Here is a 24428-nt window from a genome sequence, read left to right as displayed (position 1 = left end):
GGTTTAATGGCTTGCTTTTTATATGATCCTAAAAAAAGCATAAAAAAATAATTCACATATTCAATTAATTACTAAACTTCATTTTTAAGCCCAGCAGTATTTTGCGGAGGGGGCACACTGACTGGACGAGGCAAAGAGTATCCCCTCCCCTCTATTCTCCCTAGTAAGTGGTTCCTTCCAAGGTGCACCACAGAGCAAAGATATGCTAGGCAGGACACTAGATACTCTAGCACATGCAGACAGTCTAGTCAGCGGAGGAGGAGAGTGTCAACAGACACATACAGTGTTTGATTTGATTTCAGCTGCCGGTGATGGGTAGGACTTACTTTTTTACATTTTAGTCATTTAGCAGACGCTCTTATCCAGAGCGACTTACAGTTAGTGCATACATTTTCATACTGGCCCCCCGTGGGAAACGAACCCACAACCCTGGCGTTGCAAGCGCCATGCTCTACCAACTGAGCTACAGGGGACTACAGGTATGTTGGTAAATGAATGTGATCAAGCCATGTGTCCGATTGATTTCTTCTCGATGAATAAATAAAATGAAAATGATTTGTTGTTTCTTTGTAATACTAGCCACCTAGCAATTGTATAAAGTTGTCTTTAACTAGCCAGCTAGATTCCCAATCTCTCAACCTCCTAAGTAGTTGTTCATGTCCCTGCCTGTACATGCTGTAGCTAAAGTACACTGTTGATGACTCATTTCTCATGAGAAACTGTTAACATAAATCTAATCACACACACACACATATACACACACACCCAAATACACAAACACACACACACAGCAGAGTGGAGTGTTGCAGTCTGGGAGATGTGGTCTGTTAGTACACGGAATCTGGTGCAAGTCTAGGTACTCTGTGAAGGTTGTTTCCATAGAGACACTTTGCCAGCTTGTGTTGAGGGGATAGTGGAAGAAAAGAGAGGTAGTGGAGGAAAGAGAGACGAGAGAACGAGAGGTGCTGGTGGATAGGAGCAGAAGAAAGTAACAAAGCTAGTAGGGTAGTGTACATAGCCTACAGATAGAACATTAGAATGTGAACCTGGTCAAATAGATGCCTTATGAAGGCCTATCCATTTATCTTAAAAGAGCAAAATACTATTACATCTCATAGACTGTGTTTACACAGGCAGCCTAATTCTGATCTTGTTTCACTAATTGGTCTTTTGACCAATCAGATCAGCTCTGAAAAAGATCTGATGTGAAAATATCTGATCTGATTGGTCAAAAGACCAATTAGAGGAAAAAATATCAGAATTGGGTTGCCTGTGTAAACGCAGCCTTAGGTTGTTAAGTTACACTACAGGTCAAAGTGCATTAAACATTACACAATACAGGATCTGGAAAGGAGCCAACTTGACAACTGGCCTCTTATCCTTATTCAAATGCTGTCGACAGGGATGGGACGGGGTCTGGGACGGGGTCAGGGAGGGTGCTGAGGAGAACTTTTGTTGATTAAAAAATATATATCTTTTTTTATTACTATTTGTCAGGGGTTGCTGCAGCACCCTCAGCACCCCTACTTCCTGCAACTATGGGTGAACCTGCAAGAAAGCATTTCATTGCACATTGTACTCCATGTATATGTGTATATGACAAATAAACAAATGTGTCTTGACACACACACACAGGTAGTCTATTGGAAGAGGGATGAGACAGGCCACAGCACAGCCTACTAAAATAATACAGTTGTCCCTTTCATGCATTGCTCTCATGTCTGTCAATCTCTTTGGTAGGGGTTAATGTCCGGTGTAGCTCAGTTGGTAGAGCATGGCGGTTGCAACGCCAGGGTTGTGGGTTCGATTACCACGTGGGACTAGTATGAAAATGTGTGCACTCACTACTGTAAGTCGCTCTGGATAAGAGCGTCTGCTAAATGACTAAAATGTTAACGCCACAGTCAACCCCCCACTTTCAGCAATAGCGTCTCATCTTAGAAAACGGTGTGGTTTCACTACGCCCTTGGCTTTCTCACTGATCGTATGTTACCTTCGACAACAATGGCTAAAGACAAAGAGGTGCTATAGACTAGCTCTCCACGCCCACGTGTCTCTGTTTCGATGTGTTTCACCTAGGAGGAGAGAAGAGCGGAACAGACTGACGTCACATAGTCCGCCGCCACATCATCCTCCTCTCAGCAGCAGCTCGACCCTTCTCGGTGAAAGTGAACTGAATAGACAGAGGACAGACAGAGAGAAGAAACCGAAACGTACAGAGGAACGATTGTCATATGCTTGCTTTTGGTCGTGCGCTTGGACTAGAGAGAAGCTAGATGACATCCTATCCGACGTTGTTACAATTGTAGCGTCTATAAGCTAGCTATTCATTGTTTATGTCAAGGTTATAAACTGTAACACATTGAGGTTTCAAGAACTCTTGGAAAATGCTACAATGTCTAACTAGCAATTCATGTGTGCGGTTGTTACAAAGTCACAAATCGACATGGTATTTTTTGTTTCTAGTATTGGGATATATTCTTTATCTTATATTCGGAGCTGTTGTCTTTTCATCGGTGGAACTGCCTTATGAAGACCGGCTAAGACAGGAGCTCCGAACCATCAAAAAACAGTTCCTCCAAGATAACGAATGTCTGTCGGAAGAACGCCTTGAGGAGTTTTTGGAGAAAGCGCTCGAGGCCAGTAACTATGGAGTGTCCATTCTCAATAACGCATCGGCAAATTGGAATTGGGACTTCACCTCCTCGCTCTTTTTTTCCAGTACTGTATTGTCTACCACAGGTGAGTCAGCCAGTGGCCTATTTAAAGTGTACTACATTTCAGCCATCTACCGGTGGGCTCGCGGGAGGTGATGCATGACATCGCTCCCAGAAATGAATAGGTGCAGTTCAGAAATGTGTTGCTTTTAATATATATATTTTCTGAAAAATAAGGGAGTTGCTTGCTTACGTAGTTATGGATGATGGTAATACAGTTGATTATTGTCATAACCGTCTTGTAACTAGGCACACGACCTTCCTGAAAGCAGGTTGGGTTTTGTTGCCTGTGACACTGAAATGTACCCTTTCGAGACACCGTACACCCAAGTAACACCTGACTATGTTACCTGAGCTCAGCTCAGTGATGACACAGGCCTACTATATAGGCCTACCCTCCAAAACTGATGTCTGCATAGCCGCGGGAAGGAGGGGTGCAGCACCCCCTGACACATCAGAAAAAAAAGGAATACAAAAAAATATAATATATTTTTTTCACAGAAGTAGTGCACTGGGCCTTTACTAGTCCTGTATTAGCGGACCGATATAGTCGTAGCAAAAAAAAAACTGCACTTATGGGTGTATTTGTCGGCTATGGGTGTCTGTGCAGTGAGCAAGGGAACGTTCTTTCTCACACAATGAACACATTGATCCTTTGAAACTAGCCTACAAGCATGGGTCTGTCACAGAGGTGGCACCACAGGTTCAAAAGGGTTGTGGCAAAATTTGTAAGTGTCTTTTCTGGGGCCTGGAGTTTTTCCTGATCTCATGACCTGGTCAGGTAAAACTATGGGTCCTATGACAACATATTCTTATTCCCTTTTCAGCTGTGCTATGACTATAGGGCTGGGGGTTTTCTTGTTGGGTCATGTGAATTGGAAACCTTTTGAAACTACCACAAACGGTGTTATTATTCCTTCTGAATCTGATATCAAAGAGCCAGAAACAACAACTTAAATGGACAACATACTCTGTAGTTTAGTTAAGCTGCAGCTTGTCCAGAATAGAGCGGCACGTCTTGCTCTTCATTGTAATCAGAGGGCTAATATAAATACTATGAATGCCAGTCTCTCTTGGCTAAGAGTTGAGGAGAGACTGACTGCATCACTTCTTATTTTTATAAGAAACATTAATGTGTTGAAAATCCCAAATTGTTTGCATAGTCAAGGTATGCACAGCTCTGACGCACACTTTTACTCCACCAGACATGCCACTAGGGGTCTTTTCATAGTCCCCAAATTCAAGAAAGCGTACAGTATTATATAGAGTCATTATTGCATGGAACTCCGTTCCATCTCATATTGCTCAAGTGAACTGCAAACCTGGTTTCAAAAAACAGATAAAGCAACACCTCATGGCACAATGCCTCTCCCCTATTTGACCTAGATATGATGGAGATCCTAATAAAATACCAAATACCAAATACTGAGTGAACTAACTACTATAGCAGGGCTGAGCCTTATGCAAATAATGGTTAAACTAGCTAGGTTTCCATCCAATTGGCGATAGATCTTCATGCAAATATTCTCAAATCCACATAAAGAAAATATGCGCATTTTCCCACCAGTGGTGTGTTTCCACCAAACTGACTTGTTGCTGATAAAAATCAGTGGGTGGGGCCTCCCGAGTGGCGCAGCGGTCTAAGGCATTGCATTGCTAGAGGCGTTACTACAGACCCAGGTTCATTCCCGGGCTGTGCCAAAACAGGCCGTGGCCGTGAGTCCCATAGAACGGCGCACAATTGGCACAGCGTCGTCCGGGTTAGGGGAGGGTTTGGCCGGGGGGGCTTTACTTGGCTCATCGTGCCCTAGCGACTCCTTGTGGCGGGCCGGGTGCCTGCAGGCTGACCCCGGTCGCCAGTTGAACTGTGCTTCCTCCGACACATTGGTGCGGCTGGCTTCCGGGTTAAGCTGGCGCGTTAGGCGGGTCATGTTTCTGAGAACGCATGACTCCACCTTCGCTTCTCCCGAGTCCGTTGCGGAGTTGCAGCATTGAGACAAGATCGAAATTAGGGAGAAAAGGTGGGTAAAAAATAAATACAATAAAAAAAATCAATATGTGATGACATAGTGCACACAAATATACCACAATGTCTCGCATAATTAATTTTACAGACACAAAAAGATCCTACCATGTCGAACAAACAGATCTGTTGGCATTTATAAAATTGTACCGAAACTAATTGTTCCATCACAGCTGTCATAATTTTTTTTTATATGGTAGCTCAGTTGGTAGAGCATGGCGCTTGCAACACCAGGGTTGTGGGTTCGATTCTCACGGGGGGCCAGTATGAAAAAGGTATGCACTCACTAAAACTGTAAGTCGCTCTGGTTGTTGTTTTTATCGCACTGCTTTGCTTTATCTAGGCCAGGTCGCAGTTGTAAATGAGAACTTGTTCTCAACTGAGAACTTGTTCTCAACTGGTTTACCTGGTTAAATAAAGGTGAAAAAAATAAAAATAAAAAAAATAAAGTAAAAATAAAAACTGGATGGAAACATGGTTAGTGTCTTTAAAAAATACTTTTACTCTATACACATACAATGTTAAGCAGTGGACTGCAATTATTCTTTCTGTCAGCTTTATGTAAGGCAGGGTTACATTTAACACTATAGACAGTAGACTGTAACAAGGCAGGGTTACATTTAACACTATAGACAGTAGACTTTGTAACAAGGCAGGGTTACATTTAACACTATAGACAGTAGACTTTGTAACAAGGCAGGGTTACATTTAACACTATAGACAGTAGACTTTGTAACAAGGCAGGGTTACATTTAACACTATAGACAGTAGACTTTGTAACAAGGCAGGGTTACATTTAACACTATAGACAGTAGACTTTGTAACAAGGCAGGGTTACATTTAACACTATAGACAGTAGACTTTGTAACAAGGCAGGGTTACATTTAACACTATAGACAGTAGACTTTGTAACAAGGCAGGGTTACATTTAACACTATAGACAGTAGACTTTGTAACAAGGCAGGGTTACATTTAACACTATAGACAGTAGACTTTGTAACAAGGCAGGGTTACATTTAACACTATAGACAGTAGACTTTGTAACAAGGCAAGGTTACATTTAACACTATAGACAGTAGACTTTGTAACAAGGCAGGGTTACATTTAACACTATAGACAGTAGACTGTAACAAGGCAGGGTTACATTTAACACTATAGACAGTAGACTTTGTAACAAGGCAGGGTTACATTTAACACTATAGACAGTAGACTTTGTAACAAGGCAGGGTTACATTTAACACTATAGACAGTAGACTTTGTAACAAGGCAGGGTTACATTTAACACTATAGACAGTAGACTGTAACAAGGCAGGGTTACATTTAACACTATAGACAGTAGACTTTGTAACAAGGCAGGGTTACATTTAACACTATAGACAGTAGACTTTGTAACAAGGCAGGGTTACATTTAACACTATAGACAGTAGACTGTAACAAGGCAGGGTTACATTTAACACTATAGACAGTAGACTTTGTAACAAGGCAGGGTTACATTTAACACTATAGACAGTAGACTTTGTAACAAGGCAGGGTTACATTTAACACTATAGACAGTAGACTTTGTAACAAGGCAGGGTTACATTTAACACTATAGACAGTAGACTTTGTAACAAGGCAGGGTTACATTTAACACTATAGACAGTAGACTTTGTAACAAGGCAGGGTTACATTTAACACTATAGACAGTAGACTTTGTAACAAGGCAGGGTTACATTTAACACTATAGACAGTAGACTTTGTAACAAGGCAGGGTTACATTTAACACTATAGACAGTAGACTTTGTAACAAGGCAGGGTTACATTTAACACTATAGACAGTAGACTTTGTAACAAGGCAGGGTTACATTTAACACTATAGACAGTAGACTTTGTAACAAGGCAGGGTTACATTTAACACTATAGACAGTAGAATTTGTAACAAGGCAGGGTTACATTTAACACTATAGACAGTAGACTGTAACAAGGCAGGGTTACATTTAACACTATAGACCAGGGTTCTTCAATTCCGATCCTGGAGGGCCGAAACACCTCTGTTTTTCATCCTCTCCTTCTAATCAGGGGCTAATTCAGACCTGGGACACCAGGTGAGTGCAATTAACTACCAGGTAGAAATAAAAAACAGAAGTGTTTCGGCCCTCCAGGACCGGAATTGAAGAACCCTGCTATAGACAGTAGACTTTGTAACAAGGCAGGGTTACATTTAACACTATAGACAGTAGACTTTGTAACAAGGCAGGGTTACATTTAACACTATAGACAGTAGACTTTGTAACAAGGCAGGGTTACATTTAACACTATAGACAGTAGACTTTGTAACAAGGCAGGGTTACATTTAACACTATAGACAGTAGACTTTGTAACAAGGCAGGGTTACATTTAACACTATAGACAGTAGACTTTGTAACAAGGCAGGGTTACATTTAACACTATAGACAGTAGACTTTGTAACAAGGCAAGGTTACATTTAACACTATAGACAGTAGACTTTGTAACAAGGCAGGGTTACATTTAACACTATAGACAGTAGACTTTGTAACAAGGCAGGGTTACATTTAACACTATAGACAGTAGACTTTGTAACAAGGCAGGGTTACATTTAACACTATAGACAGTAGACTTTGTAACAAGGCAGGGTTACATTTAACACTATAGACAGTAGACTTTGTAACAAGGCAGGGTTACATTTAACACTATAGACAGTAGACTTTGTAACAAGGCAGGGTTACATTTAACACTATAGACAGTAGACTTTGTAACAAGGCAGGGTTACATTTAACACTATAGACAGTAGACTTTGTAACAAGGCAGGGTTACATTTAACACTATAGACAGTAGACTTTGTAACAAGGCAGGGTTACATTTAACACTATAGACAGTAGACTTTGTAACAAGGCAGGGTTACATTTAACACTATAGACAGTAGACTGTAACAAGGCAGGGTTACATTTAACACTATAGACAGTAGACTTTGTAACAAGGCAGGGTTACATTTAACACTATAGACAGTAGACTTTGTAACAAGGCAGGGTTACATTTAACACTATAGACAGTAGACTTTGTAACAAGGCAGGGTTACATTTAACACTATAGACAGTAGACTTTGTAACAAGGTTTGTTTTATGTGTAAGTCATAAAAGCAGTAACCTTATGTTGTTGTCCTGGTCTCAATCTGCCCCCCAGAGGTTGGTTGTAGGAACTGATTGCCTGTAAAAACCATATATTCAATCATTATATCAACTACTTTCAACATTTTAATTGAAAATAATATCCCTCTTTTCATGAAGTAGATTTTATTGAATGTTACTCATTCTATTGCACTCTATTCCAACCAAACATGCATTGCCAGTTCATATCAGTAGGTATCACTATGTACTAGCTAGTCGAAAAATACTGACGCCATGATGGCTTCCTGTCTCTGTATTTGTGAAAGTTATGGTGGTGCTGGAATCCATCAATTCTCTCTTTCTGCATTAGCTATCCATCTGGTATGGTTGGATAAATGTGTTAATATTGTCTGTGTAGACTTTTAAGACAGTGAAATTTGCGGCACAAACATTTGTGAATAATCAACAGCAGTGGAAATAAAATAATATGCCAATATTGCTGGACTAACAAACTAGCTGACTAACCTTTTCAGGAACTTCATTAACCCTTGGCCTTGGGTAGCAGCGGCAGATCGTTTCATCGTCTTTATCCTGTGCCAAACACATTTATTCAGTGAGTCTAAATTGCATGATTGCATCAACTTAGCTAGCTAGTTTTAGAGGATGACTAAACTGATTTTATTAACACATACAGTGAGGGAAAAAAGTATTTGATCCCCTGCTGATTTTGTACGTTTGCCCACTGACAAAGAAATTATCAGTCTATAATTTGAATGGTAGGTTTATTTGAACAGTGAGAGACAGAATAACAACAACAAAAATCCAGTAAAACGCATGTCAAAAATGTTATAAATTGATTTGCATTTTAATGAGGGAAATAAGTATTTGACCCCCTCTCAATCAGAAAGATTTCTGGCTCCCAGGTGTCTTTTATACAGGTAACGAGCTAAGAGTGCTCCTAATCTCAGCTTGTTACCTGTATAAAAGACACCTGTCCACAGAAGCAATCAATCAATCAGATTCCAAACTCTCCACCATGGCCAAGACCAAAGAGCTCTCCAAGGATGTCAGGGACAAGATTGTAGACCTACACAAGGCTGGAATGGGCTACAAGACCAAGGTGACAACAGTTGGTGCGATTATTCGCAAATGGAAGAAACACCAAAGAACTGTCAATCTCCCTCGGTCTGGGGCTCCATGCAAGATCTCACCTCGTGGAGTTGCAATGATCATGAGAACGGTGAGGAATCAGCCCAGAACTACACGCTCCCCCTGCTCAAGAAAGCACATATACAGGCCCGTCTGAAGTTTGCCAATGAACATCTGAATGATTCAGAGGAGAACTGGGCGAAAGTATTGTGGTCAGATGAGACCAAAATCGAGCTCTTTGGCATCAACTCAACTCGCCGTGTTTGGAGGAGGAGGAATGCTGCCTATGACCCCAAGAACACCATCCCCACCGTCAAACATGGAGGTGGAAACATTATGCTTTGGGGGTGTTTTTCTGCTAAGGGGACAGGACAACTTCACTGCATCAAAGGGACGATGGACGGGGCCATGTACCGTCAAATCTTGGGTGAGAACCTCCTTCCCTCAGCCAGGGCATTGAAAATGGATCGTGGATGGGTATTCCAGCATGACAATGACCCAAAACACACGGCCAAGGCAACAAAGGAGTGGCTCAAGAAGAAGCACATTAAGTTCCTGGAGTGGCCTAGCCAGTCTCCAGACCTTAATCCCATAGAAAATCTGTGGAGGGAGCTGAAGGTTCGAGTTGCCAAACGTCAGCCTCGAAACCTTAATGACTTGGAGAAGATCTGCAAAGAGGAGTGGAACAAAATCCCTCCTGAGATGTGTGCAAACCTGGTGGCCAACTACAAGAAACGTCTGACCTCTGTGATTGCCAACAAGGGTTTTGCCACCAATTACTAAGTCATGTTTTGCAGAGGGGGTCAAATACTTATTTCCCTCATTAAAATGCAAATCAATTTATAACATTTTTGACATGCGTTTTTCTGGATGTTTTTGTTGTTATTCTGTCTCTCACTGTTCAAATAAACCTACCATTAAAATTATAGACTGATCATGTCTTTGTCAGTGGGCAAACGTACAAAATCAGCAGGGGATCAAATACATTTTTCCCTCACTGTACCTTGTTTTCCATGAAAATGTGTGTTCGCTCTCTCATGAGGCAGTCAACCAGGCAGGCAGGAGAGGAGTGTGAGCAAAGAAAGAAACCGACTGCAGAGTGCAGAGTCAAACAACAATGTACTGGTGCAACCAAACATAGGTAGTTGTTGAGAGGCGTGGCTGATGAGGCTGTGTAGGCTGTAGCTAGGAGACCACTGTGACTGACAAGTGAATCCACCTGTTGCAGCGAGCGTGGGGGTTACCGTGTGAAACACCATCTATCTTTTCCATTGCAAAACCTTTTTCTATGAACTAATGAATATGTCTGGTAAACGCGTTCGGTGCTGCTGATTTGAAAGATTGAAAAGTACTGGGGCAAATGTTGTCTCGCCACACGTTTTCCGGCGGCTCTGGTCTGTCATTGTTGACACTCCCACCAATGATTACAGACTTGAAAATGAAATTCAGAAAGTATTTAAATCCCTTGACTTTTTCCACATTTTGTTGTGTTACAGCCTGAATTTAAAATGGATTAAATTGAGATGTTATCACTGACCTACACACAATATCTCATCATGTCAAAGTGGAATTATGTTTGTATAGGGCGGCAGGTAGCTTAGTGGTTAAGAGCGTTGTGCCAGTAACCGAAAGGTCGCTGGTTCTAATCCCGAGCCGACTAGGTGAAAAATCTGTCGATGTGCCCTTGAGCAAGGCACTTAACCCTAATTGCTCCTGTAAGTCGCTCTGGATAAGTGTGTCTGCTAAATGACTAAAATGGGCGGCAGGTAGCTTAGTGGTTAAGCAAGGCACTTAACCCTAATTGCTCCTGTAAGTCGCTCTGGATAAGAGCGTCTGCAAAATGACCAATTTATTTATTTTATTTATTTAGACATTTTTACAAAATAATTAAAAATTAAAAGCTGAAATGTCTAGAGTCAATAAGTATTCAACCCCTTTGTTATGGCAAGCCTAAATAAGTTCAGGAGTAAAAATGTGCTTAACAATAATAATAATAATAATAATATAATATAATATAATAATAATAATAATAATGTGGTCCTCTGTAGCTCAGCTGGTAGAGCACGGCGCTTGTAACGCCAAGGTAGTGGGTTCGATCCCCGGGACCACCCATACACAAAAAAAAAATGTATGTACGCACGACTGTAAGTCGCTTTGGATAAAAGCGTCTGCTAAATGGCATATTATATTATTATTATATTATATTATTATTATATGCTTAACAAATCACATAATAAGTGGCATGGACTCCCTCAGTGTGCAATAATAGTGTTTAAGAGGATTTTTTTATGACTACCTCATCTCTGTACCCCACACATCTGTAAGGTCCCTCAGTCGAGCAGTGCATTTCAAATGCAGATTCAACCACAAAGACCAGAGAGGTTTTCCAATGCCTCGCAAAGAAGGGCACATATGGGTAAACAAATAAAAAAGCAGACATTGAATATCAATTTGAGCATGGTGAAGTTATTCATTACACTTTGGATGTTGTATCAATACACCCAGTCACTACAAAGATACAGGCATCCTTCCTAACTCAGTTGCCGGAGCGGAAGGAAACCACTCAGGGATTTCACCATGAGGCCAATAAAACAGTTACAGAGTTTAATGGTTGTGATAGGAGAAAACTGAGGATGGATCAACAACATTGTAGTTACATTTTAGTTATTTAGCAGACGCTCTTATCCAGAGCAACTTACAGGAGCAATTAGGGTTAAGTGCCTTGCTTAAGGGCACAGACAGATTTTTCACCTAGTCAGCTCGGGGATTAGAACCAGTGACCTTTCGGTTACTGGCACAACACTCTTACCCACTAAGCTAGTTACTCCACAATACTAACCTAAATGACAGAGTGAAAAGAAGGAAGCCTGTACAGAATATATATTCCAAAACATGCATCCTGTTTGCAATAAGGCACTAAAGTAGAACTGCCAAAAAATGTGGCAAAGAAATGAACTTTATGTCCTGAATACAAAGTGTTATGTTTGGGGCAAATCCAACAACACATCACTGAATACCACTCTTCATATTTTCAAGCATGGTGGTGGCTGCATCATGTTATGTGTATGCTTGTCATCGGCAAGGACTAGGGAGTTTTTATGATAAAAATAAACGGAATATAGTTAAGCACAGGCAAAATCCTAGAGGACAACCTGGTTCAATCTGCTTTCCAACAGACAATGGGAGACAAATTCACCTTTCAGCAATGACAAAACCTAAAACACAAGGCCAAATATACACTGGAGTTGCTTACCAAGATGACATTGAATGTTCCTGAGTGGCCGAGTTACAGTTTTGACTTCATCTATGGCAAGACTTGAAAATGGCTGTCTAGCAATCATCAACAACCAACTTGACAGAGATTGAAGAATTTACAAAAGATGGTGGGTGAGAAAACAAAATACATTGAAACAAAATGTGGAATAAGTCAAAGGGTACGAATACTTGCTGAAGGCACCCGTAGTTCCTCAATTTCATGTGAGCCAAACATTAAAAATGGCAAAATATGTCATGTATGTAGGCCTAACATAAGTCATGTTTGGGATTGAATTCCAGCACTACATACGTCACATCAGACAGCAAATGCTTTTATCTTTTGAATAGTTGTAGCCTATAATAGCCTGCTTATCTTGTAGCCTATTGCATAAAGGACTACGTTAGTTTTATGTCTCTGTAGAACTTTGGTCCTAACCCAAGGGATATGAAGACACTCAGAAGTGAAGCTAGCTTTGACTCTGTGTTTTCAACATATATCCCATTTTGAAATGAGTGTCTGTGACTTCATGTCACACCTTAGTTCCCAGGTGGTACATAGGCTTAGTGGGTGGTCCCAAGTGTTTAGACCAGAGTCACAAGGATCCAACTTTACACGAACTGGTTGAATCAAAGTTGTTTCAATGAAATTACGTTGAACCAACGTGGAATAGACGTTGAATTGACGTCTTTGCCAAGTGGGATTGGCCTAAAGCTGGAAACTAGGAGCGAGCCGATTGCAGACAGTCTGGTTTTACAAGATTAGGGGACCCATTGTCATTCAATACTTCAGTGGGCAGGTAGCTTAGTGGTTAAGAGCGTTGTGCCAGTAACCGAAAGGTCGCTGGTTCTAATCCCCGAGCCGACTAGGTGAAAAATCTGTCGATGTGCCCTTGAGCAAGGCACTTAACCCTAATTGCTCCTGTAAGTCGCTCTGGATAAGTGTGTCTGCTAAATGACTAAAATGTAAATACATTCACAACAACTCGCCACCACAGTTCATTTTTATTGCAACAAAAAAATACATAATAGTAATAATACTGCATGAAGGGGGAGGCAGGGAGGCTAGAGTGGGGCAGGGAGGCTAGAGGGGGGCAGGGAGGCTAGGGGTGGCAGGGAGGCTAGGGGTGGCAGGGAGGCTAGGGGGGGGGGGGCAGGGAGGCTAGAGGGGGGGGTGGGGGCGGGCAGGGAGGCTAGAGTGGGGCAGGGAGGCTAGAGGGGGTCAGGGAGGCTAGGGGGGGGCAGGGAGGCTAGAGGGGGGCAGGGAGGCTAGAGGGGGGCAGGGAGGCTAGAGTGGGGGGCAGGGAGGCTAGAGTGGGGGGCAGGGAGGCTAGAGGGGGGCAGGGAGGCTAGGGGGGGGCAGGGAGGCTAGAGGGGGGCAGGGAGGCTAGGGGGAGGCAGGGAGGCTAGAGGGGGGCAGGGAGGCTAGGGGTGGCAGGGAGGCTAGAGGGGGGCAGGGAGGCTAGAGGGGGGCAGGGAGGCTAGAGGGGGGCAGGGAGGCTAGGGGTGGCAGGGAGGCTAGAGGGGGGCAGGGAGGCTAGGGGGGGGCAGGGAGGCTAGAGTGGGGCAGGGAGGCTAGAGGGGGGCAGGGAGGCTAGGGGTGGCAGGGAGGCTAGAGGGGGGCAGGGAGGCTAGAGGGGGGCAGGGAGGCTAGAGGGGGGCAGGGAGGCTAGGGGTGGCAGGGAGGCTAGAGGGGGGCAGGGAGGCTAGGGGGGGGCAGGGAGGCTAGAGTGGGGCAGGGAGGCTAGAGGGGGGCAGGGAGGCTAGGGGTGGCAGGGAGGCTAGGGGGGTGGCAGGGAGGCTAGAGGGGGGTGGCAGGGAGGCTAGAGGGGGGCAGGGAGGCTAGAGGGGGGCAGGGAGGCTAGAGTGGGGCAGGGAGGCTAGAGGGGGGCAGGGAGGCTAGGGGTGGCAGGGAGGCTAGAGGGGGGCAGGGAGGCTAGGGGGGGGCAGGGAGGCTAGAGTGGGGCAGGGAGGCTAGGGGTGGCAGGGAGGCTAGGGGGGTGGCAGGGAGGCTAGAGGGGGGGGGGCAGGGAGGCTAGGGGGGGGGGGGGGGTGGGGGGGGCAGGGAGGCTAGAGGGGGGCAGGAGGTGGTATTACTGCAGTAAAGAGGTGGTATTACTGCAGTAAGGAGGTGGTATTACTGCAGTAAGGAGGTGGTATTACTGCAGTAAGGAGGTGGTATTACTGCAGTAAGGAGGTGGTATTACTGCAGTAAGGAGGTGGTATTACTGCAGTAAGGCGGTGGTATTACTGCAGTAAGGAGGTGGTATTACTGCAGTAAGGAGGTGGTATTACTGCAGTAAGGAGGTGGTATTACTGCAGTAAGGCAGTGGTATTACTGCAGTAAGGAGGTGGTATTACTGCAGTAAGGAGGTGGTATTACTGCAGTAAGGAGGTGGTATTACTGCAGTAAGGTAGTGGTATTACTGCAGTAAGGGGGTGGTATTACTGCAGTAAAGAGGTGGTATTACTGCAGTAAGGAGGTGGTATTACTGCAGTAAGGAGGTGGTATTACTGCAGTAAGGCAGTGGTATTACTGCAGTAAGGAGGTGGTATTACTGCAGTAAGGAGGTGGTATTACTGCAGTAAGGAGGTGGTATTACTGCAGTAAGGTAGTGGTATTACTGCAGTAAGGGGGTGGTATTACTGCAGTAAAGAGGTGGTATTACTGCAGTAAGGAGGTGGTATTACTGCAGTAAGGAGGTGGTATTACTGCAGTAAGGTAGTGGTATTACTGCAGTAAGGTAGTGGTATTACTGCAGTAAGGTAGTGGTATTACTGCAGTAAGGAGGTGGTATTACTGCAGTAAAGAGGTGGTATTACTGCAGTAAAGAGGTGGTATTACTGCATGAGGTGGTATTACTGCAGTGAAGAGGTGGTATTACTGCAGTAAGGTAGTGGTATTACTGCAGTAAGGAGGTGGTATTACTGCAGTAAAGAGGTGGTATTACTGCAGTAAGGAGGTGGTATTACTGCAGTAAGGAGGTGGTATTACTGCAGGAAGGTAGTGGTATTACTGCAGTAAGGAGGTGGTATTACTGCAGTAAAGAGGTGGTATTACTGCAGTAAGGAGGTGGTATTACTGCAGTAAGGAGGTGGTATTACTGCAGTAAGGTAGTGGTATTACTGCAGTAAGGAGGTGGTATTACTGCAGTAAAGAGGTGGTATTACTGCAGTAAAGAGGTGGTATTTCTGCATGAGGTGGTATTACTGCAGTGAAGAGGTGGTATTACTGCAGTAAGGTAGTGGTATTACTGCAGTAAGGTAGTGGTATTACTGCAGTAAGGAGGTGGTATTAGTGCAGTAAAGAGGTGGTATTACTGCAGTAAGGTAGTGGTATTACTGCAGTAAGGAGGTGGTATTACTGCAGTAAAGAGGTGGTATTACTGCAGTAAAGAGGTGGTATTACTGCATGAGGTGGTATTACTGCATGAGGTGGTATTACTGCAGTGAAGAGGTGGTATTACTGCAGTAAAGAGGTGGTATTACTGCAGTGAAGAGGTGGTATTACTGCAGTGAAGAGATGGTATTACTGCAGTGAAGCGGTGGTATTACTGCATGAGGTGGTATTACTGCATGAGGTGGTATTACTGCAGTAAAGAGGTGGTATTACTGCAGTGAAGAGGTGGTATTACTGCAGTGAAGAGGTGGTATTACTGCAGTGAAGAGGTGGTATTATTGCAGTAAAGAGGTGGTATTACTGCAGTAAAGAGGTGGTATTACTGCAGTTAAGAGGTGGTATTACTGCAGTGAAGAGGTGGTATTACTGCAGTGAAGAGGTGGTATTACTGCAGTGAAGAAGTGGTATTACTGCAGTAAAGATGTGGTATTACTGCAGTGAAGAGGTGGGATTACTTCAGTGAAGAGGTGGTATTACTGCAGTAAAGAGGTGGTATTACTGCATGGGGTGGTATTACTGCAGTAAAGGGGTGGTATTACTGCAGTGAAGAGGTGGTATTACTGTAGTGAAGAGGTGGTATTACTGTGGTCCTCTGTAGCTCAGATGGTAGAGCACGGCGCTTGTAACGCCAAGGTAGTGGGGTCGATCCCCGGGACCACCCATACACTAAAAAAAAATTATGCACGCATGACTGTAAATCGCTTTGGATGAAAGCGTCTGCTAAATGGCATATTATATTATTACTGCAGTAAAGAGGTGGTATTACTGCAGTAAAGAGGTGGTATTACTGCAGTAAAGAGGTGGTATTACTGCAGTAAAGAGGGAACTTCCTGCGTCAGGCCAATCACACATGGTAATACTTTACATTCAATCTCTCTCAAATTTCTGTCAGCTCTTCTTATCATAACCATCCATCAAATTTCTTCCTGGCACAGTGTTATGTGTCACCATTCACTGATAGAGATGTGTTAAGTAGGCTACATCAGTTCAGAAAGGACACACCGCGTGTATGTGTAATCATTTATTAGATAATATGACATAGTCTTGTAGTTAGGCTCCTTCAGGGTAGCTCACTGCCAGAGCCAAAGCATCATATGAAGATGATAGAACTACGAGCAGTGAGTACGATATGCTATACCATATCCCCTGGAGGAAGGAACCCAGAACCCAGACAGGTGGAGGCTGGGGAGGTGCTGGGATATCAGAACCCAGACAGGTGGAGGCTGGGGAAGAGGGTGGGGAGGTGCTGGGATATCAGAACCCAGGCAGGTGGAGGCTGGGGAAGAGGGTGGGGAGGTGCTGGGATATCAGACACAGCAAGCATAGTGAGTAGCAGCTAGTTACAGCAGCAATGCAATGGCAGCAAGAGACACCAACGCATATGTGCGCGTGACATCCGGCATCGAGGAAGCATGTGCAAAACTGGTCAACTTAAATAGACCACATGTAAGTAGACTGTGAATCCCATTGGTGCAATATCCACTGATGTCACCACACTGGGGTTCCCCTTCTGAACTAGCATTGCTTCATTTTACTGCAGGGTTTGGTTCCTAACATAACTTTCTAACCATTTTGACTTAATAAAGATATTGAAAATCATGGTAGGCCTCTAAAGACATGAACTAGCCTAGCCCCATTTGCATGATTGTGTTGGAGGGCCATGGCATTTTGAACACTCATGAGAGGAACACTTAAACCAAAACATGCTGCACGCTCTTTTCTTATTGTTTCAATCTAGAGTTGAAACAATAAGAAAACGGACACCCCACTACCGTTTTGGAGAGATGGGGCTGGAGAAATGTAACCACTCTCAAATTCATGGACAGAGCTATGGATAGAAGGACTGGCCATCCATGAAATCAAATGTAAAGTTTTAATCATGTGTCGAGGTTATACAGTGTGTGTTTACATTTACATTGTTTACAAACATTGGAGTAAACAAGCTTCTATTTTGGGTTCTGATGGGGTACGACAGTTGAACTAAGCTCATGAGGCATTTACAGTGCCTTGCAAAAGTATTCATCCCCTTGGCGTTTGTCCTATTTTGTTGCATTACAACCTGTAATTTAAATGGATTTTTATTTGGATTTCATGTAATGGACATACACAAAATACTCCAAATTGGTGAAGTGAAATTTAAAAAATAACTTGTTTCAAAACATTCTAAAAAATAAATAATGGAAAAGTGGTGCGTGCATATGTATTCACCCCCTTTGCTATGAACCCCCTAAATAAGATCTGGTGCAACCAATGACCTTCAGAAGTCACATAATTAGTGAAATAAAGTCCAGCTGTGTGCAATCTAAGTGTCACATGATCAATGATTTAACATTGATAATGATCTTAATTAAACACTGCTTTGTGTTTCCTCCAGGATACGGCCACACCGCTCCGCTGTCTGACGGTGGCAAAGCTTTCTGTATCGTCTACTCTGTGCTCGGCATCCCCTTCACCCTCCTCTTCCTCACCGCCGTGGTCCAACGTATCATGATCTTCAGCACCCGCCGGCCCGTCATGTACGTGTCCACCCGCTGGGGCCTGTCCAAACCTCTGGTAGCCATGGTCCACGCCACGCTCCTCGCCATCCTGGCTGCTTCCTGTTTCTTCCTCATCCCGGCGGCCATCTTCTCCTCCCTAGAGGAGAACTGGAACTTCCTGGAGAGTTTCTACTTCTGTTTTATATCTCTCAGTACCATCGGACTGGGAGATTACGTACCAGGAGAGTCCTTCAACCAGAGGTTCAGACAGCTCTATAAAGTGGGCATCACTGGTGAGTGTTAACGTTTGTTTGCTTGAATTTCTTTTAACCCACAATGGGGCTGGTCTACCAAGAGTCCATGAAAGGTTGAAGAATGATCCAGAACTGGGTTGTCAAATTAAAGTGAACTCAAATAACCAGATAAATAGAGATGCAGCAACATCCAACACCTTGAGGCTCTGGATGCTATTGGACAGGTTCGTCTTGCTCTTTAGAAGCCAAAAACCCAGAAGCCTTTGTCCTGAAAGAGAAGACAGCTCCTGGCTAAGAAGAGAGAAAAATGATAATTTTAACTTAATATGGGGTCCTGTATATTTTATGTGGATTGCCTTCAGTACTTCTGGCATGTTTTTGAAGTTTGGCCGACTCCGAGACAGGAGAATCTTCACATATCTTTCCTGAACATGCCCTCTTCCATCATCAGTATAGTTAGTCACATAGGAAATAGACAAAAAGGCTTGGCAAAGCCCATCATTGTAGACGTCTAAATTAATGTAGACTGCTAGTGCTATTCAGAGACTGTAGTTGATCTAAATTCTAGTTTAAAATGATTATGACCATAGTAATGATCATGATAATAATCATCTATTATCAGGAAAACCAACACCAAAACCTTTCTACTGACTACATGCTGCTTGCTGGGATCATCAGTGGTTAGATTAGGTCACAGCAATAGAAAACAAACATTATTGTGAGGTTATGATTTCCATGCTATGAACTGAGTCAGCTAAGGGTCTCAATGAGCCAGTGATGAGTTGGAGAAGAGGAGAAGAGGAGTTCTGCAGATACCCTATTCAGTATTTATATAATACTATGCATGTGAGGATATGAACGATGGAGGGAGAAAGATCAAATGGCAATATTCATGACCAGGGATGTTCTCTCTCTCTCTTTCTCTCTTTCTTCTCTCTCTCTCTCTCTCTCTCTCTCTCTTTCTTCTCTCTCTCTCTCTCTCTCTCGCGCTCTCTCTCGCTCTCTCTCTCTCTCTCTCACGCGCGCTCTCTCTTCTCTATCTCTCTCTCTTCTCTCGCTCTCCAGTCTACCTCCTCCTGGGCCTGGTCGTGATGCTGGTGGTCCTGGAGACGTTCTGTGAGCTGCAGCAGCTGAAGACCCTGAGGAAGATGTTCTATCTGAAGAAGGAGAAACCACAGGACCACTTGGCGATACTGGAGCACGACCATCTGGCCTTCACCTCCGTGTCCCACCGGAACAACTCCACCTCGCTCAGGGAGGACAATACCTTCGTTAGTGTCCCCGAGCTGGCCTCGCCCGGCGGGGACGACCCCATGATCGGCTAGAAGGGGGGTGGGGATAGTTAAAATGTTGGGGTGAAACTAGGGAAGAAACTAGGGAAGGACAAGGAGAGTAGAAGTGTAGTGAGGGGGTGGGGGGGGGGGGGGGTGAAACTAAGGTTGCATCCCAATTCTCTATCCATCTTCTGAAGTGTACACTTGATCACTGCCCACCATGAATTCTCTCTAGGTGAAACTCTCTGTAACGTTAGCTGAAAATCTCTAGGCGAAACTCTCCCCAGTCGATGCTTACACCAATTCAATGCTTTTCAATGAGAAGGGTCGAGAATCGGGATGCAGCCTATGAAGGAAGGTGGGGGGAGTGGTGATACCGGGGACTCTCATAGGAGAGTAGAAGGGTATTTGAGAGAACATCATAACTTCAGCTTCAGCAAAAGGATACATTTTAAAATCAAAAGCTTGACTCCAAACCCCTGGTAGTAATATTGAGATTCAACCATTGTATTTTAGCCCTTTATCATACATGGGAAACGTAACTATCCCTCTCTTAATGACACAAAACATATAGCCTTCATATGTCTAGTTGATGTGTACGCTGGTTAACTTAACGATAAGGGAAATGCCTGCCTTACTATTGCAGCTTCGTTCATTGTCAGAATCCTCGCTGAGAACAGCCCTGCTATCCATCTGCTGTTCTTATATAGACTAACACTTGAATCCCATATCTATCATGTGTTATGAACACGCTCATAGTGAGTTATAATGCAGTCATAATGCATTATGAGCACAGTTATAAACACATAGATATGGGCTTCATAAAAAGTTCATAGAAAGTCCTACCGACTTGACAATAGCACATTAGGGAACATTTAATAGGACATCCACCTTGGAAAATGCAAGCTAATATCACATTATACTGTTAAGAGTCTGTACACATAGTACTGGATGTAGTTCTAAGGTATATTTTACAGGAGTTAACTGGAACGCATGTATTCAGGTTAACTGTATTAGGTATACAACAGTAGCACATTTCATCATTGTGAATGCCCTGAATATTAATTACAGTAAGACGTTTGTTTGATGCTAGTTTAAAGTACAAGTTGCAATGTTATTTTGAGGTAGTTAAATGTTTCTTAACTAGTGCTGTACTGTGTGTATTTATCATGTTGATTTGTCTGAAAGAAGGGGACATACTGTGTTAAAGGGACGGTTGCAAAGGGAACAGGAACAAGACAGGTCACTGCGAGAAGAAATTATGCTGTATAGAACCAAAAAAGGTTCAGTGACTCATCTCATATGGCCCTCATAAAGCACCTTATTTTTTTAGCAGTGTATTTTCATCAATCATTAAACCACAGCAGGTTACTGTACACCTTATGTGGCACCACTCAGAAATGGGAAAAGACCGGGTTGAACATTTTCTACCAAAAATGATTGGTTCTGGAAAGTACAAAAGTTATATCCCGTACTTCAGATTTAAGTGAGAGGACAAAGAAGGTCAACAACTGAATTCAGAAGAAATGATGTTGTTGTTAGTAGGCTGTCAGTGTGTTAGTGTACAGATGTAGGATCTTAATTTGACCTGTATTGTCACAGCAAAATAATCCTGCCGCAACAGGATTTTAACGTTTAGTCCATAATATTGCTTGATTAGTGGTTAGACTATTAGCTGGCCAAAACTAGGCTACAGTAAGTTTTCAGTGAATTTATGTAAATCATGAAGCTCATCTGCAACAAAAGAGTGATCAAATTAAGGGCCTACATCTGTAAAGCTTCAGGACTGCTTTGTGACAGACAAGAAAAGTCAGATTATTTAATACTGGAAATCACTATTTAAAAACACAAATATAAACTATTTAAAAACTATTTTAGAAAGAGCTTAGTATTTCTGGGGGATGTTAAGAGGAGTGTTTACAAATGTGTGTAGCTCAGTTGGTAGAGCATGGCGCTTGCAACACCAGGGTTGTGGGTTCGTTTCCCACGGGGGGCCAGTATGAAAATGGATGCACTCACTAAAAACTGTAAGTCACTCTGGATAAGAGCGTCTGCTAAAAGACTCAAATGTAATTTATGCAGATGATGATTCACATAAAGGTACTCCATGAGAGACTCAGTGTGAGAGGAACTTGACGATTGAAAACACTGATTGACAGCAGGCAGACAGGACTACAATGCAGTATAAACATTTCCCTGGACAACTCTTTAACTGATTTGTAATAGCTACATTATAATGAATTAACTGACATATATTGCCCAAATTAAGATCTACAAAGATGTACTAAATTAAGATTTAAGTTAAGATGTACATCAGGGAACATTCATTTATTTGCATGTACATATTTGTCATGATGTCATCCTGTATTTGGAACTTATTTGTTGGAAGCATACATGCGAGTACAAGCTGACTTCCTTGTGGACATACTGGTAATAGTATTTCTAAGACAGACTAGTCTATATCGACACAACTCAATCATACTATACATTTTTCAAATGGGACAGACTTCTTAGACCACAAGACCCCATCTAATTGTATTGTACCAGACAAGAAACTTCTTAGAACACAAGACCCAATCTAATTGTATTGTACCAGACAGGAAACTGCTGTCCGTTCTTGAGAATGTAGACGTTTTATTTGAACATATGTTTGTATTATGTTGTGCGCAATGATGTTTTATCAGTCATATCAGAATGTTTCTGCCTTTTTGTTGAACTGTAGTTCAAAAGTCTTCTACATCGCACAATGGCAGAATGAGTACAAGCTAGAATGTATTGTTTTGAATACCGGTTGAGCAAACAGAGGAATTGTGTGTAATGGTGTTGGAACTTTGTTAATTGGCCAAAAGGGAGAATAACGACCTCCCCCTGGCTAAGAGGACTTAACGGTTGCAGTGATATTTTTACTGTGATAAATACACTGTTTGCAAGACATTGTTCTGCTCTTTAAATGATTGTAGACATGCCACATTGGTCTTATATTAACTGTAACAGTCCTGGTCAGTGTTACTGTGTGGTGTATGTTCTATTTCAGTCGCCTGTGTATCTGTGCAACAACACAATACCTGTATATTATCGTGCTCTGTTTGGTTTCTCATAGAAATAAATGCAGATTTAGACTCTATAATGCAGGATGGGGAATATACTGTTGTGGTACTGTTTGAACGATGTTGCTGTCTTTTTCAAACCATTACATATGCCACATTGGTTATATTGCACCCAGAAACTGTAAATGTGGGGATATAATGTAGAGGAAAATCAGCATGCTCTCGTCCTGACTTATTTATCATCAGGCTACGAGGATTCATGGGATATAATGACTACATCATTATTATTAATAATTGAAGAAAACCATTACATTTACATTTATGTCTGACTCCGCTGTCCTGGCGTCGTGGGGGAGCTTGTTCCACCATTGGGGTGCCAGAGCAGCGAATAGCTTTGACTGGGCTGAGCGGGAACTGTGCTTCCGTAGAGGTAGGGGGGCTAGCAGGTCAGAGGTGGATGAACGTAGTGCCCTCGTTTGGGTGTAGGGTCTGATCAGAGCCTGAAGGTAAGGAGGTGCCGTTCCCCTCACAGCTCCGTAGGCAAGCACCATGGTCTTGTAGCAGATGCGAGCTTCAACTGGAAGCCAGTGGAGTGTGCGGAGGAGCGGGGTGACGTGAGAGAACTTGGGAAGGTTGAACACCAGACAGGCTGCGGCATTCTGGATGAGTTGTAGGGGTTTAATGGCACAGGCAGGGAGCCCAGCCAACAGCGAGTTGCAGTAATCCAGACGGGAGATGACAAGTGCCTGGCTTAGGACCTGTGCCGCTTTCTGTGTAAGGTAGGGTCATACTCTGCGAATGTTGTAGAGCATGAACCTGCATGATCGGGTCACCGCTTTGATGTTAGCGGAGAACGACAGGGTGTTGTCCAGGGTCACGCCAAGGTTCTTTGCACTCTGGGAGGAGGACACAATGGAGTTGTCAACCGTGATGGCGAGATCATGGAGCGGGCAGTCCTTCCCCGGGAGGAAGAGCAGCTCCGTCTTGCCGAGGTTCAGCTTGAGGTGGTGTTCCGACATCCACACTGATATGTCTGCCAGACATGCAGAGATGCGATTCGCCACCTGGTTATCAGAAGGGGGAAAGGAGAAAATTAATTGTGTGTCGTCTGCGTAGCAATGATAGGAGAGACCATGTGAGGATATGACAGAGCCAAGTGACTTGGTGTATAGAGAGAATAGGAGAGGGCCTAGAATTGAGCCCTGGGGGACACCAGTGGTGAGAGCACGTGGTGCAGAGACAGATTCTCACCACGCCACCTGGTAGGAGCGACCTGTCAGGTAGGACGCAATCCAAGAGTGAGCAGCGCCGGAGATGCCCAACTCGGAGGGGGTGGAGAGGAGGATCTGATGGTTCACAGTATCAAAGGCAGCAGATAGGTCTAGAAGTATAAGAGCAGAGGAGAGAGAGTTAGCTTTAGCAGTGCGGAGAGCCTCCGTGACACAGAGAAGAGCAGTCTCAGTTGAATGACCAGTCTTGAAACCTGACTGGTTTGGATCAAGAAGGTCATTCTGAGAGAGATAGCAGGAGAGTTGGCTAGAGACGGCACGCTCAAGAGTTTTGGAGAGAAAAGAAAGAAGGGATACTGGTCTGTAGTTGTTGACATCGGAGGGATCGAATGTAGGTTTTTTGAGCAGGGGTGCAACTCTCGCTCTCTTGAAGACGGAAGGGACATGGCCAGCGGTCAAGGATGAGTTGATGAGCGAGGTGAGGTAAGGGAGAAGGTCTCCG

General features: G+C 43.5%; 1 protein-coding gene across 1 annotated transcript; it reads left to right on the top strand.

The window, feature by feature from the left end:
* The first annotated feature begins 2098 nt into the window (after positions 1 to 2098).
* Positions 2099 to 22793, top strand: LOC311136582 (potassium channel subfamily K member 1-like). The gene is made up of 3 exons (XM_084170769.1): positions 2099 to 2742; positions 18020 to 18415; positions 19442 to 22793. The coding sequence occupies exons 1-3, from the start codon at positions 2388 to 2390 to the stop codon at positions 19699 to 19701; spliced, it is 1011 nt and encodes a 336-aa protein (XP_084026895.1). The 5' UTR covers positions 2099 to 2387; the 3' UTR covers positions 19702 to 22793.
* Positions 22794 to 24428: the final 1635 nt, after the last annotated feature.

Source organism: Coregonus lavaretus, assembly GCF_964263955.1.
Source record: "Coregonus lavaretus genome assembly, chromosome: 1".
In the NCBI taxonomy this organism is placed as follows: Eukaryota; Metazoa; Chordata; class Actinopteri; order Salmoniformes; family Salmonidae; genus Coregonus; species Coregonus lavaretus.
The sequence above is the reverse complement of the archived record's forward strand: the minus strand, read 5'-3'. Positions and strand labels throughout refer to the sequence as shown.